Raw genomic sequence first — 14009 nt, forward strand, 5'->3', positions numbered from 1 at the left:
CAGGCACCTGTGATCCCAGCTACTCAGGAGGCTGAGGTGGGAGAATCGCTTGAACCTGGGAAGCAGAGGTTGCAGTGAGCCAAGATTGCGCCACTGCACTCCAGCCTGGGAAGACACAGTGAGACACTGTCTAAAAAAAAAAAAAAAAAAATTCCTGTCCTCTCCAAGCCCTGACCTTACCCATCATGCCAAATCCCCCAAATGAATCTTCAGGCCTCCTTCTAACGCCTTCCTTCCTCTTATACTACAAACATACAAGTCATCTAGAAACAACTCCCTTCACCCTACTTCCTCCACCTCAAGCTACCTGCCTGTACCTTCCTTAACTGAAGGGGTAGTCAGCAGCCCTATTTCTATTCCCTCTTCTGCTATTCATTCCTCAAGCCATTAACTCCATGAGTGTTCATGTCAATATGCTACAGCTGTCCTCCAGTGATCTAATTTTCTTTTCCCTCTCTCCCTCCTTCCTTCCTTCCTCACTTCCTTCCTTCCTTGCTTTTTTTCAAGAAACAGGGGGCCAGGCGTGGTGGCTCATGCCTGTAATCCCAGCACTTTGGAAGGCGGAGACGTGCGCATCACGAGGTCAGGAGATCGAGACCATCCTGGCTAACACTGTGAAACCCCATCCCTACTAAAAATACAAAAAGAAATTAGCCGGGCGTGGTGGCGGACGCCTGTAGTCCCAGCTACTCGGGAGGCTGAGGCAGAAGAATGGCATGAACCTGGGAGGCGGAGCTTGCAGTGAGCCGAGATCGCACCACTGCACTCCAGCCTGGGCGACAGAGCGAGACTCTGTCTCAAGAAAAAAAAAAAAACAGCTCTTTCTTTCTCTCTCTCTCTCTTTCCTTCTTTCTTTCTTTCTTTCTTTCTTTCCCTCTCTGGCCCAGGCTACAATCTACTCGGCTTGCTGCTGCCCGCGCCGCGGACTACCTGGGACTGCCGGCGCGCGCCACCGCTGCCTGCCTTTTCTCCTTTGGATGCAGGCATGCGTTCGCCATCTTGGCCACGCTGGTCGCCAGCTCCTGACGCCGAGTGCTCTGCCCGCCTCAGCCTCCCGAGGTACTGGGACTACAGACGGAGTCTCGCTCACCCAGTGCTCGGTGTTGCCCGGGCTGGAGTGCGGTGGCGTGGTCTGGCCTCGCGGCAGCCTCTACCCCCCGGCCGCCTGCCTTGGCCTGCCAGGGTGCTGGGATTGCAGCCCCTGCCCGGCCGCCGCCCCATCTGGAAGGTGGGGAGCGCCTCTGCCCGGCCGCCGCCCCATCTGGAAGGTAGGGAGCGCCTCTGCCCCGCCGCCCCGTCTGGGAGGTGAGGAGCACCTCTGCCTGGCCGCCCCGTCTGGGAAGTGAGGAGCGCCTCTGCCCGGCCACCCACCGTCTGGGAAGTGAGGAGCGCCTCTGCCCGGCCACCCATCGTCTGGGAGGTGAGGAGCACCTCTGCCCGGCCGCCCCGTCTGGGAAGTGAGGAGCGCCTCTGCCCGGCCGCCCCGTCTGGGAAGTGAGGAGCGCCTCTGCCCGGCCACCCACTGTCTGGGAAGTGAGGAGCGCCTCTGCCCGGCCACCCATTGTCTGGGAAGTGAGGAGCGCCTCTGCCCGGCCGCCCCGTCTGGGAAGTGAGGAGCGCCTCTGCCCGGCCACCCATCGTCGGGGAAGTGAGGAGCGCCTCTGCCCGGACACCCATCGTCTGGGAAGTGAGGAGCGCCTCTGCCCGGCCACCCATCGTCTGGGAAGTGGGGAGCGCCTCTGCCCGACCACCCATCGTCTGGGAAGTGAGGAGCGCCTCTGCCCGGCCACCTATCGTCTGGGAAGAAGTGAGGAGCGTCTCTGCCTGGCCGCCCCGTCTGGGAAGTGAGGAGCCCCTCTGCCCGGCCGCCCCGTGTCTGGGTAGAAGTGAGGAGCTCCTCTGCCTGGCCGCTCCGTCTGGGAGGTCTACCACGGAAGCCAGAAGCAATGTGGGGGCTGGACGTGGTGGCTCACGCCTGTGGTCCCGGCACTCTGGGGGGCGAGGCGGGTTGATCACTTCAGGCTAGGAGTTCGAGACCAGTCTGGCCAACTTGGCGAAACATGAAGAATACAACAAACAAACCAACCAACCAACTCAATGACAACAAAACAGGTCTACCCTGGAGTCATACTCTAATTTTTTCTATTTTCCTCCCTTTCTGATCCTTTATCCCACTTTCTTTTTCTTCCTCTTCCTTCTCCCTCTTCTTTGTCAAATAGAGGATTGAGTTATTATCACTGATCCATATAAAGTCCCTCTCTCATTTATTTTAACTCCCACCCCCATTTCTATTCCCCGACTTCCCATGTGCAACCTTCCTAATATGTTTGATACGCATCTCTTTGTTTGTATGTATTTTTAGAAAATGTTTATTGTTTTTGTATACAAAAAAAATTAATAAAAAAAAATAAAATAAAAAAATAAAAAAAAAGAAAAAAAAAAAAGAAACAGGGTCTCGCTACGTTGCCAAAGCTGGTTTTGAATACCTGGGCTCAAGCGATCCTCCTGCCTAGCCCCCCACAGGCGTGAACCACTCTGCCCAGCCTAATTTTCAAGTCAGATACCTGCTTGGTCTTCTTGCAGCTGGATTTCTCTGCATTATCTGACATGGTTAACAAACCTTACTTTTGCCTTCCCTGACACTACGCACTTTTTTTTTTTTTTTTTGAGACAGAGTCTTGCTTTGTCCCCCAGGCTGGAGTGCAGTGGTGCGATCTCGGCTCACTGCAAGCTCCGCCTCCCGGGTTCACGCCATTCTCCTACCTCAGCCTCCCGAGTAGCTGGGACTACAGGCGCCCGCCAACACACCGGGCGCGGTGGCTCAAGCCTGTAATCCCAGCACTTTGGGAGGCCAAGGTGGGCGGACACTACGCTCTTTTTAATTTGCCTGTTTTTCTCATTCTTTTACCTCTTCTGTCATTAATTCCTACGCGCCAACACACATACCCAGTACATAAGGGTATGTTTTCCGCCAGTATCCTCTTAAGTCTTCCATTCTCTCTATATAGTGGTTTTCTTTTTCTTTTGTACATTTTTTATTTTTTTATTTTTTGGTAGAGACAGGGTCTCACTATGTTGCCCGGGCTGGTCTCGAACTCCTGGATTCAAGTAATCCTCCTGCCTCCGCCTCCCAAAGTGCTGGGATTACAGGTGTGAGCCACCACACCCGGCTTATTTTTTTTAATATATAAATTTTTTTAAAAAAAGAGATGGAGTCGCCGGGCGCGGTGGCTCAAGCCTGTAATCCCAGCACTTTGGGAGGCTGAGGCGGGCGGATCACGAGGTCAGGAGATCGAGACCATCCTGGCTAACACGGTGAAACCCCGTCTCTACTAAAAATACAAAAAATTAGCCGGGCGTGTTGGCGGGCACCTGTAGTCCCAGCTACTCGGGAGGCTGAGGCAGGAGAATGGCATGAACCCAGGAGGCGGAGCTTGCAGTGAGCCGAGATCGTGCCACTGCACTCCAGCCTGGGCGACAGAGCGAGACTCTGTCTCAAAAAAAAAAAAAAAAAAAAAAAAAAAAGAGATGTAGTCTCACTATATTGCCCAGGCTGGTCTCAAACTCCTAGGCTCAAGTGATCCTCCTGCCTTGGCCTCCCAAAGTGCTAGTATTACAGCATGAGCTACCATGCCCAGCCTCTTTTAATTTTTAATTTTTATCATTTTTTTTTTTTGAGATGGAGTCTTGCTCGTTGCCCAGGCTGGAGTGCAGTGGCGTGATCTTTGCCCACTGCAACCTCCACTTCCCAGGTTCAAGCAATTCTCCTGCCTCATCCTCCTGAGTAGCTGGGACTACAGGCATGTACCACTATGCCCAGTTAATTTTTCTATTTTTAGTAGAGACAAGGTTTCACCGTGTTGGCCAGACTGGTCTCGAACTCCTGACCTCAGGTGATCTGCCCGCCTTGGCCTCCCAAAGTGCTGGGATTACAGCCATGAGCCACTGTGCCAGACCTCTTTTATTTTTTTAAATAGAGATGAGGTCCCACTATGTTGCCCAGACATGTCAGGCGACTTATCTATCCACCCGGCCCAGGGTATCCCAGAACGCTTCTGTGCTACCAGGCTCCTGGACCTTGGCAGGGTTCACAAGACTCATCAGTGTCACACATGTTCGTCTCCTCCAGCCTTTGGTGAACACCTATAAAGTCAATTCCCATTCTGTCCCCACTAACTCCTGACCACTCCCACACACAAATGAAGAGGAGTCTGCACTTGTGGAGAAGCCCACCCAGAAAATCAGAGCCCCTTACCTCACAGTAAACAATGTCCGCTCCATAATCCAGGGCCAGCAGCCTCATTGGAAGAGTCCCTACCCGAACCATTGGGGCCAGGATTAGCTTATTATGGTAACACAGAGAGAGGCTATTCAAAATCATTTCCTTCTCTGTTACAGCCTGAAAAAAAAAGAGGAAACAGGAGTCAGAAATTCAAATGAAGAAAATCTCTCCTGTTATCAAGAGCAGGTTTCCCTTCTTCAAGGTTCTAGCACACAGTAGTTTGTTTTCATTTTCTTTTGGTTGGTTGTTTATGTTTGATTGATTGTTTTTGCCTTTGAGACAGTCTTGCTTTGTCACCCAGGCTGGAGTGCAGTGTAGTGCAGGGCTCACTGCTACCCAAGTAACTGGGATTATGGGCGTCTGCCACCACGACCGGCTAATTTTTGTATTTTTAGTAAAGATGGAGTTTTACAGCTGGGCACGATGGTTCACACCTGTAATCCCAGCACTTTGGGAGGCCAAGGCAGGCAGATCACCTGAGGTCAGGAGTTTGAGACCAGCTTGGCCAACATGGTGAAACCCTATCTCTACTAAAAAATACAAAAATTAGCTGGGCATGGTGGTGGGCACCTGTAATCCCAGCTACTCAGGAGGCTGAGGCAGGAGAATTGTTTGAACCTGGGAGGCGGAGGTTGCAGTGAGACAACATGGCACCATTGTACCCCAGACTGGGCAACAAGAGCAAGACTCCATCTCAAAAAAAAAAAAAAAAAAAAGATGGAGTTTCACCACATTGGCCAGGCTGGTCTTCAACTCCAGACTTCAAGTGATCTGCCCACCTTGGTCTCTCAGAGTATTGGGATTACAGGCATGAGCCACTGCACCTGGCCTATTTTCCTTTTCCCTGCACATAAAAATTAGTATACATGCACATACATTCATCTAACAAATATTTATTAAGTGCCTAGTCTGTGCCAGTCACTGACCCAGTCTCCTGGGATACATTAGAGAAAAAAAAAAACAGACAAAAATCCCTGCTCTGGCAGTTTTCAATCATTTTTTTTTTACTCAGATACCTGCACTGGAGTATCTGAAGCAGAGTTTTCATTCTAGCCAGAGAGTATAGGCAAAAAACAAAAAGCATAACAAATAAGTAAACTACATAGTATGTTGGAAAACTGGTAATGCTAGAGCAGAGAGAAGGGAGATTGAAAGTGCTGGGGATGGGTTGCAATTTGAAATAGAGAAGTCAACATGGGCTTTAATGAGAAGATAAGATTTGATCAATGAAGATCCCTGAGAAGAAAAAAAAATTGAGCAAAGATTTGAGTTACTCAAGAAGAATGCACAGCAGAGGAAACAACCAATGCAAAGGTCTTGAGTCAAGAGATTGCCTACTGTGTTAGAGGAACAGCAAGAAAGCCAATGTGATTAAAGCGTAGAATGTGGTCGGGTGCAGTGGCTCACGTCTATAATCCCAGTACTTTGGGAGGCCAAGGTGGGTGGATCACTTGAAGTCAGGAGTTCGAGACCAGCCTGGCCAACATGGCAAAACCCCATCTCTACTTAAAATATAAAAAATTAGGCCGGGCACTGTGGCTCGTGCCTGTAATCCTAGCACTTTGGGAGGCTGAGGCGGGTGGATCACAAGGTCAGGAGTTCCAGACCAGCCTGGCTAACAAGGTGAAACCCTGTCTCTACTACAAATACAAAAATTAGCCAGCTGGGCCGGGTGAGGTGGCTCACGCCTGTAATCCCAGCACTTTGGGAGGCAGAGGCAGGTGGATCACCTGAGGTCAGGAGTTCAAGACCAGCCTGGCCAAGATGGTGAAACCCTGTCTCTACTCAAAATACAAAAATTAGCTGGGCGTGGTGACAAGTGCCTGTAATCCTAGCTACTCGGAAGGCTGAGGCAAAGAATCTCTTGAACCCAGGAGGCGGAAGATTGCAGTGGATCGAGATCATGCCACCGCACTCCAGCCTCGGCGACACAGCAAGACTCTGTCTCGAAAAAAAAAAATTAGCCAGCTGTGGTGATGCACGCCTGTAGTCCCAGCTACTCTGGAGGCTGAGGCAAGAGAATTGCTTGAACCCAGGAGGTGGAGGTTGCAATAAGCCAAGATCGCACCATTGCACTCTAGCCTGAGCAACAGAGGAAGACTCCGCCTAAAAAAAAATAAATAAATAAATAAATATATATATATATCTATACGTATATATACGTACCACCACATCCAGCTAATTATATATATATGTGTGTATATATATCATTATATATATACACACATATATACACATATACATATATATGTGTATATATATCATTATATATATATACACATATATATGTATATGTGTATATATGTGTGTATATATATAATGATATATATACACACATATATATATAATTAGCTGGATGTGGTGGTACACACCTGTAATCCTAGCTACTCGGGAAGCTGTGGCACGAGAATTGCTTGAACCTGGGAGGCACAGGTTGCAGTGAGCTGAGATTGCGCCCCTGCACTCCAGCCTGGGTAACAGAGGGAAAATGTCTCAAAAAAAAAAAAAACCTTTTAGAATGAAGAAGACAGACCAGGCACGGTGGCTCATGCCTGTAATCCCAGCACTTTGGGAGGCCAAGGCAGGAGGATTGCTTGAGGCCAGGAGTTTGCAGACCAGCCTGGGCAACATAAACTCGGTCTCTACCAAAAAAAAAAAAAAAAATTTATTTAATTACCCAGGCATGGCGGCATGTGCCTATGGTCAGAGCAATTTGGAAGGCTGAGGCAGAATGATCACATGAGGCCGGGCGCGGTGGCTCACGCCTGTAATCCCAGCACTTTGGGAGGCCGAGGCGGGCGGATCACAAGGTCAGGAGATCGAGACCATCCTGGCTAACACGGTGAAACCCCGTCTCTACTAAAAATACAAAAAATTAGCCAGGCGAGGTGGCAGGCGCCTGTAGTCCCAGCTACGCGGGAGGCTGAGGCAGGAGAATGGCGTGAACCCCGGGGGGCGGAGCCTGCAGTGAGCCGAGATCGCGCCACTGCACTCCAGCCTGGGTGAAAGAGCGAGACTCCGTCTCAAAAAAAAAAAAAAAAAAAAAAAGAATGATGACGTGAGCCCAGGAGTTTCAGGTTACAGTGAGATATGATAATACCACTAAACTCCAGTCTAGGCAACAGAGCAAGGAAAAAGAAAAAAAAAAGAGAAAACACAGAGTCAGATACACAATGTTAACAGCAGTAAGAAAACAGGATACAATGGTCAGATCATGTAGAGCCTTGTAGGATACTCTGAGAAATTCGTTAGCTCTACATGAACTGTCTCATATTTTTACATGATCATTATGACTGCTGCACTAAGAGTGGACTATCCGGGGGCACAGATGCTGGAAGACCAGGGAGAAGGTGATTCTGTAATCAATGTGAAAGATGATGGTGGCTCCATCAGATCATGGAGCTGGTAGTGAAGGTGGTGAGAAGTGGTCACATTCTAGAAATACTGTGAAGGGAGAGCCAACAGGAGGAAAAAGAAGAAAATCAGAATCTCACGTCCCAAAGATAACTACTGCTAATATTATGTATTCTTTTTTTTTTTTTTTTTTTTTGAGACAGAGTCTCGCTCTGTTGCCCAGGCTAGAGTGCAGTGGCACAACCTTGGCTCACTGCAACCTCCGCCTCCCGGGTTCAAGCAATTCTTCTGCCTCAGCCTCCCGAGTAGCTGGGACTACAGGCATGCACCACCACGCCCAGCTAATTTTTGTATTTTTAGTAGAAATGGGGCTTTACCATATTGGCCAGGCTGGTCTTGAACTCCTGACCTCATGATCCGCCCACCTCGGCCTCCCAAAGTGCTGGGATTATAGGCATGAGCCACCACACCCAGCCTAATATGATTTATTCTAACCAAATATGGTCTCCTCTAAACAGTCACAAAGAGGCCAGGCATGGTAGCTCATGCTATAATTCCAGTGCTTTGGGAGGAGGAGACAGATGGATTGCTTGAGCTCAGGAGTTAGAGACAAGCCTGAGCAATATGGCAAAACTCCATCTCTACCCAAAAATAATAAAAAATAAAATAAAATTAGCTGGGGGTGGTGGCACATGCCTATAGTCCCAGTTACTTGGGAGGCTGAGGTGGGTGGATTGCTTGAGGCCATGAGTTCAACACCAGCCTGGCCAACATAGCAAAATCCCGTCTCTACAGAAAAATAAAAATAATAAAAAGCCAGGCAATGGCTCACACCAGTTATCTCAGCACTAAGGAGGCCATGGTGGGGAGATCGCTTGAGTTGGAGATGGAGATCAGCTTGGAGTTGGAGATTAGCATGGGTAACATGGCAAGACCACATCTCTACAGAAACATAAAAATTAGCCAAGAATGGTAGTGCATGCCTGTAGTACCAGCTCCTCAGGAGGCTGAGGTGAGATCACTTGAGCCTGGGAGGCAGAGGTTGCCGAGCTGAGCTGAGATCATACCACTGCACTCCAGCCTCGGTGACAGTGAGACCCTGTTTGAAAATAAAAATAAAACTAGGCCAGGCAAGTTGCCTCACGCCTATAATCCCAGCACTTTAGGAGGCCAAGGACAGATTGCTTGAACTCAGGAGTTTAAGATCAGCCTGGGCAACATGGTGAAACCCCATCTCTACAAAAAATACAGAAATTGGGCTGGGCACGGTGGTTCATGTCTGTAATCCTAGTGCTTTGGGAGGCCGAGGCGGGTGGATCACTTGAGGTCAGGAGTTCAAGACTAGCCTGGCCAATATGGTGAAACCCCATCTCTACTAAAAATACAAAAATTAGCCAGACGTGGTGGCACGCGCCTGTAATCCCAGCTACTCAGGAGGCTGAGGCAAGAGAATCATTTGAACCCAGGAGACGAAGTGAGCTGAGATTGCACCACTGCACTCCAGCCTGGGTGACAGAGCAAGACTCTATCTAAAAAAAAAAAAAAAAAAAAAAAAAAAATTAGCACCTGTAGTCTCAGCTACTTGGGAGGATGAAGTTGGAGGATCGCTTGCGCCTGGGAGGTTGAGGCTGCAGTGAGCCATGATCATGCCACTGCACTCCAGCCTGGGTAACAGAGCAAGACCCTGTCTCAAAAAAATTTTTTTTAATTTTTAAATAAAAATAATTTTAAAAAGAAATAATCTCTGATCCAAGGTCTAAAGGAAGAGAACATGTTAACCAGTCCAATACGTGGAAAGAAAATCTTTCCCATTTCATTAATAGCATCTCCAGTCTCCCAATTACTCATTCTTTTTTTTTTTTTTTTTTTGAGACGGAGTCTCGCTCTGTCACCCAGGCTGGAGTGCAGTGGCGCGATCTCGGCTCACTGCAAGCTCCACCTCCCGAGTTCACGCCATTCTCCTGCCTCAGCCTCTCCGAGTAGCTGGGAATACAGGCGCCTGCCACCACGCCCGGCTAATTTTTTGTACTTTTAGTAGAGACAGGGTTTCACCGTGGTCTCAATCTCCTGACCTCGTGATCCGCCCGCCTCGGCCTCCCAAAGTGCTGGGATTACAAGCGTGAGCCACCGCGCCCGGCCCCAATTACTCATTCTTAACACACATTCCCCACATTCAATCCATCACTGACTTCTATTGAAATAACCTTCAAAATATAACTCTAACCCACATGCTTTACTACATCCCAATGGCCACCACTGCGCACCAAAAACCCTCCACTCATCTGTTGCCAGGACTTTAGCACAGCCCCCAAATGGATCTCCCAAAATCTACAGTTGCCCTTTCCTATCCATTCTGCCAGCATGGGATCCTAAAAAGGCAACTCTGATAATACCACTCCCCTGTTTACACCTTTCAATGGCTTCCCACTGACTTTAGGAAAAATCCTAAACCCTTCTAATGGCCCGCAAGGCCCTGCATGATCAGTCCCGACCCACCTCTCCAGCCTCACCCTCGCCTGTGTCTCTCTCACCCTCCCTCTCTGCCCTGGCCACCCTGGCATTCTCTTTTTTTTTTTTTTTTTTTTTTTTTTTTGAGATGGAGTCTCACTCTGTTGCCCAGGCTGGAGTGCAGTGGTGCAATCTCAGCTCACTGCAACCTCCACCTCCCAGGTTCCACCTCCTGCCTCAGCCTCCCCAGTAGCTGGGATTTACAGGCACCCACCACCACACCCAGCTAACTCCTGACCTCAGGTGATCCACCCACTTTGGCCTTCCAAAGAGCTGGGATTACAGGTGTGAGCCACTGTGCCCGGCCACCCTGGCCTTCCTTTAAAGTCTCCCACACCAAACTGTCTGCCGCCCTGGGGCCTGCCCACTTGCAGTTCTGTCTGGAATACTCCCCCAACTCAGTCATGCATGCCCATGCTAAGGTCCCCTTGTCCTTGAATGCCCCCTTTGTGGAGATATGTCCCTGCAGAAAATCAAATTCAGGTCCCTGGTCCCATGCTTTCCAAACACGCTACATTTCTCTGCAGCTCAGTTACACACACTGACTACTGTAGTTTCTTGTTCAATCCTCAGCTCCTCCTGGAGACCACCAGGACAACAAGCTCTACAAGAACAGGAGTGTGGCTGCTTAGTTCACTGCCAGGTTTCTAGCACTGAGCCAGGTACCTGGCCTTTAGAGGCTGCTTCGTAAGGTGTGACTGAATACTCACCACTGTGGTAGCCGAGAGGACAGCCTCTTGTAGGGTGGTTGGTCTGGGAACTTCCTCTGGCACTCAGTCAGAGGTGCCTGACACACCCTGCCTCTAAGGAGGCTCCTCTGAGAAAAACTAGGCAGCCCCCATGCCTTTCCCAGTTACTACCACAACCACTCACCCCACCCTGAGATCACGCCCACATCACCACTTTAGTCATTCATTTCCAATCTCTTTTACCATTCCTTTTAAGGGCTGGTCTCCTCTATTACTCCCAATTTCTTAGTAACCTTGGCTGGACGAGGTGGCTCATGCCTATAATCCCTGCACTTTGGGAGGCCAAGGCAGGAGGATTACCTGAGATCGGGAGCTCGAGACCAGCCTGGCCAACATGGTGAAACCCTATCTCTACTAAAAATAAAAAAATTAGCCAGGCATGGTGGTGTGCACCTGTAATCCCAGCTACTCAGGAGGCTGAAGCAGGAGAATCGCTTGAACCAGGGAGGCAGAGGTTGCAGTTAGCCAAGATCGCACCACTGCCCTCCAGCCTAGGCAACAGAGTGAGACTCCATCTCAAAAAATAAAAAATAGTAACCTCAACTTCAGTTACATGGACATAATATCCTGTTAACCTTTTAAAAAAAAAGACATTAAAGAAAAATATCTCCAAACATGCTGAGTTTATTTGAGAATGAGAGAAAAGAATTATAATCCAGGATGCACAGAAGGGCAAGCCACAAGTACATCTGGTGACAGAAGGGGAAAAGGAAGCTTTTATTGGCATAAAGGGAGAGATTTATATAAGTTGCTTAGAAACAGAGTTCATGGCCAGACACAGCGGCTCATGCCTGTAATCCTAGCACTTTGGGAGGCCAAGGCAGGTGGATCACGAGGTAAAGAGATAGAGACCATCCTGGCCAACATGGTGAAACCCCGTCTCTACTAAAAATACAAAAATTAGCTGGGCGTGGCGGCGCATGCCTGTAGTCCTAGCTCACTCGGGAAGCTGAGGCAGGAGAATCGCTTGAACCTGGGAGGCAGAGGTTGCAGTGAGAGATCACGTCACTGCATTCCAGCCTGGTGACAGAGCGAGACTCATCTCAAAAAAGAAAAAAAAAAAGAGTTCATGAGTTCCCTAGAGGATCAAAGCCAGAGTTGTCTTCAGTTCATTGATGGAGATGCCATTACTGGGCAAGTATTCTTTCCAGAGCATTTTATCTGAATTACGATAGTCCTAAAAAATGTCTATGCCAGGCAAGGTGGCTCACACCTGTAATCCCATCACTTTGGGAGGCCAAGGCAGGAGGATCACTTGAGGCCAGGAGTTTGGGACCAGCCTGGGCAACATAGCAAGATCCCATCTCTACCAAATATATATATATATATTTTTTAACTAGCCAGGAGTGATGGTAGGTGCCTGCAGTCCCAGCCACTCTGGGAGGCTTAAGCAGGAGAATCACTTGGAGTCCAAGAGTTCGATGCAGCAGTGAGCCATGATTGTGCAACTGTACTCCAGCCTGGGTGACAGAGCAAGGCCCTGTCTCCAAAAAAAAGAAAAAGAAAAACAAAATGTCTACTGATAAACTTTGTCATAGAAATATATATACATATGCAAAACATGCAAGCCATGCAAAGCAGGTGATTCAAGAGAGACATGAAGGGATTTCTAGTGGGTTTTTATTCATTTTTTTATTTTTATTTTTTATTTTTTTTTGAGATGGAGTCTCACTCTGTCACCTAGGCTAGAGTGCAGTGGCGTGATCTTGGCTCACTGCAACCTCCACCTCCGAGGTTTGAGCAATTCTCCTGCCTCAGCCTCCTGACTAGCTGGGACAAAAATTAACCATCATGCCTGGCCAATTTTTGTGTTTTCAGTAGAGACGGGGTTTCACCATGTTGGCCAGGCTGGTCTCGAACTCCTGACCTCAAGTGATCCACCCGCCTCAGCCTCCCAAAGTGCTGGGATTGCAGATGTGAGTCACCACTCCTGGCCTCTAGTGGGGTTTTTAGAAAATCCTTTGAAACAGTTCTTATCTTGGACATGTAAGCATGAGCTCCCTCTACTTCACACCTTCCTTGTCCTATTTTGACAAAAGCGGTTTCATCCTGGTATCTGCAACTTTCATAACCCCATTAATTATAATGCTTTCAGATTGGACATAACACTATTCAGGGGAAACAATAGGTATAAACAAGCTTTACCACTCCCTTCCCTGTCAATTTTCCCCAAAGACAAGGCTTGCTTAAAAAGCAATTTCTGGCCAGGCATGGTGGCTCACACCTGTAATCCCAGCACTTTGGGAGGCTGAGGTGGGAGGATCATTTGAGGCCAGGCATTTAAGACCAGCCCAGGCAACATAATAAGACCCCACCTCTACAAAAAATTAGCTGGGCATGGTGGTGCACACCTGTGGTCCTAGCTACTCCACCTGCCTCAGCCTCCCAAAGTGTTGGGATTACAGGCGTGAGCCACTGCATCCAGCTCTAAAATACAAATTTAGAAAGTCAACTAGAATCAAGTATTTAGAGAATTATCCTATTTCCTACTCTGAACATGTGGCTGGGTCCAGTGGCTCATGCCTATAATCCCAACACTTTGGGAGGCCAAGGTGGGCAGATTACCTGAGCTCAGTAGTTCAAGACCAGCCTGGGCAACACGGCAAACCCCATCTCTACCAAAAAATACAAAAATTAGCCAGGTATGGTGGTGCAGGCCTGTGATCCCACCTACTTGGGGGGCTGAGGCAGGAGAATCACTTGAACTTGTGAGGTAGAGGCTGCAGTGAGCCAAGATCATATCACTGCACTCCAGCCTGGAAATCAGAGCAAGATTCTGCCTCAAAAAAAATTAAAAAAGTGTGAATACACTAGGTGTGGTAGCTCACACCTGTAATCCTAACACTGGGAGGCTGAGGCAAGAGGATCATTTGAGCCCAAGAGTTCAAGACCAGTCAGGGCAACATAGTAAGACCCCATCTCTACTAAAAATAAAAATTAAAAAAATTAAAAACAAAAAACAAAATATAAGCACATGACAAAAAGTAAAAGTGATTTGTTAGATTTGAGGAGAAAGAGGTGATATAGCTCTTTTTTTTTAGAGATGGGACCTTGCTGTGTTGCCCAGGCTGGAGTGCAGCAGCACAATCATGGCTCACTGCAGTCCCAAAATCCTG

The 14009-nt window shown here is 48.5% G+C and overlaps 1 protein-coding gene across 8 annotated transcripts in view; it reads right to left on the reverse strand.

Annotated features, from left to right (window-relative positions):
• DUS2 (dihydrouridine synthase 2) overlaps positions 1-14009 on the reverse strand; it is a 61129-nt gene that overhangs the window by 40849 nt on the left and 6271 nt on the right. For all 8 annotated transcript variants that reach the window (XR_010114154.1, XR_010114155.1, XM_055298217.2 and 5 more), the window contains one exon: positions 4256-4399. Coding sequence is in view for 6 of the 8 variants with exons in the window: in XM_063611669.1 (XP_063467739.1) it covers positions 4256-4399 (144 nt within the window). In the remaining 2 variants the exon portion in view is untranslated. The remainder of the gene's footprint in view (positions 1-4255; positions 4400-14009) is intronic.

The sequence above is a fragment of the Symphalangus syndactylus genome, chromosome 11 (genome assembly GCF_028878055.3).
Source record: "Symphalangus syndactylus isolate Jambi chromosome 11, NHGRI_mSymSyn1-v2.1_pri, whole genome shotgun sequence".
Classification (NCBI taxonomy): domain Eukaryota; kingdom Metazoa; phylum Chordata; class Mammalia; order Primates; family Hylobatidae; genus Symphalangus; species Symphalangus syndactylus.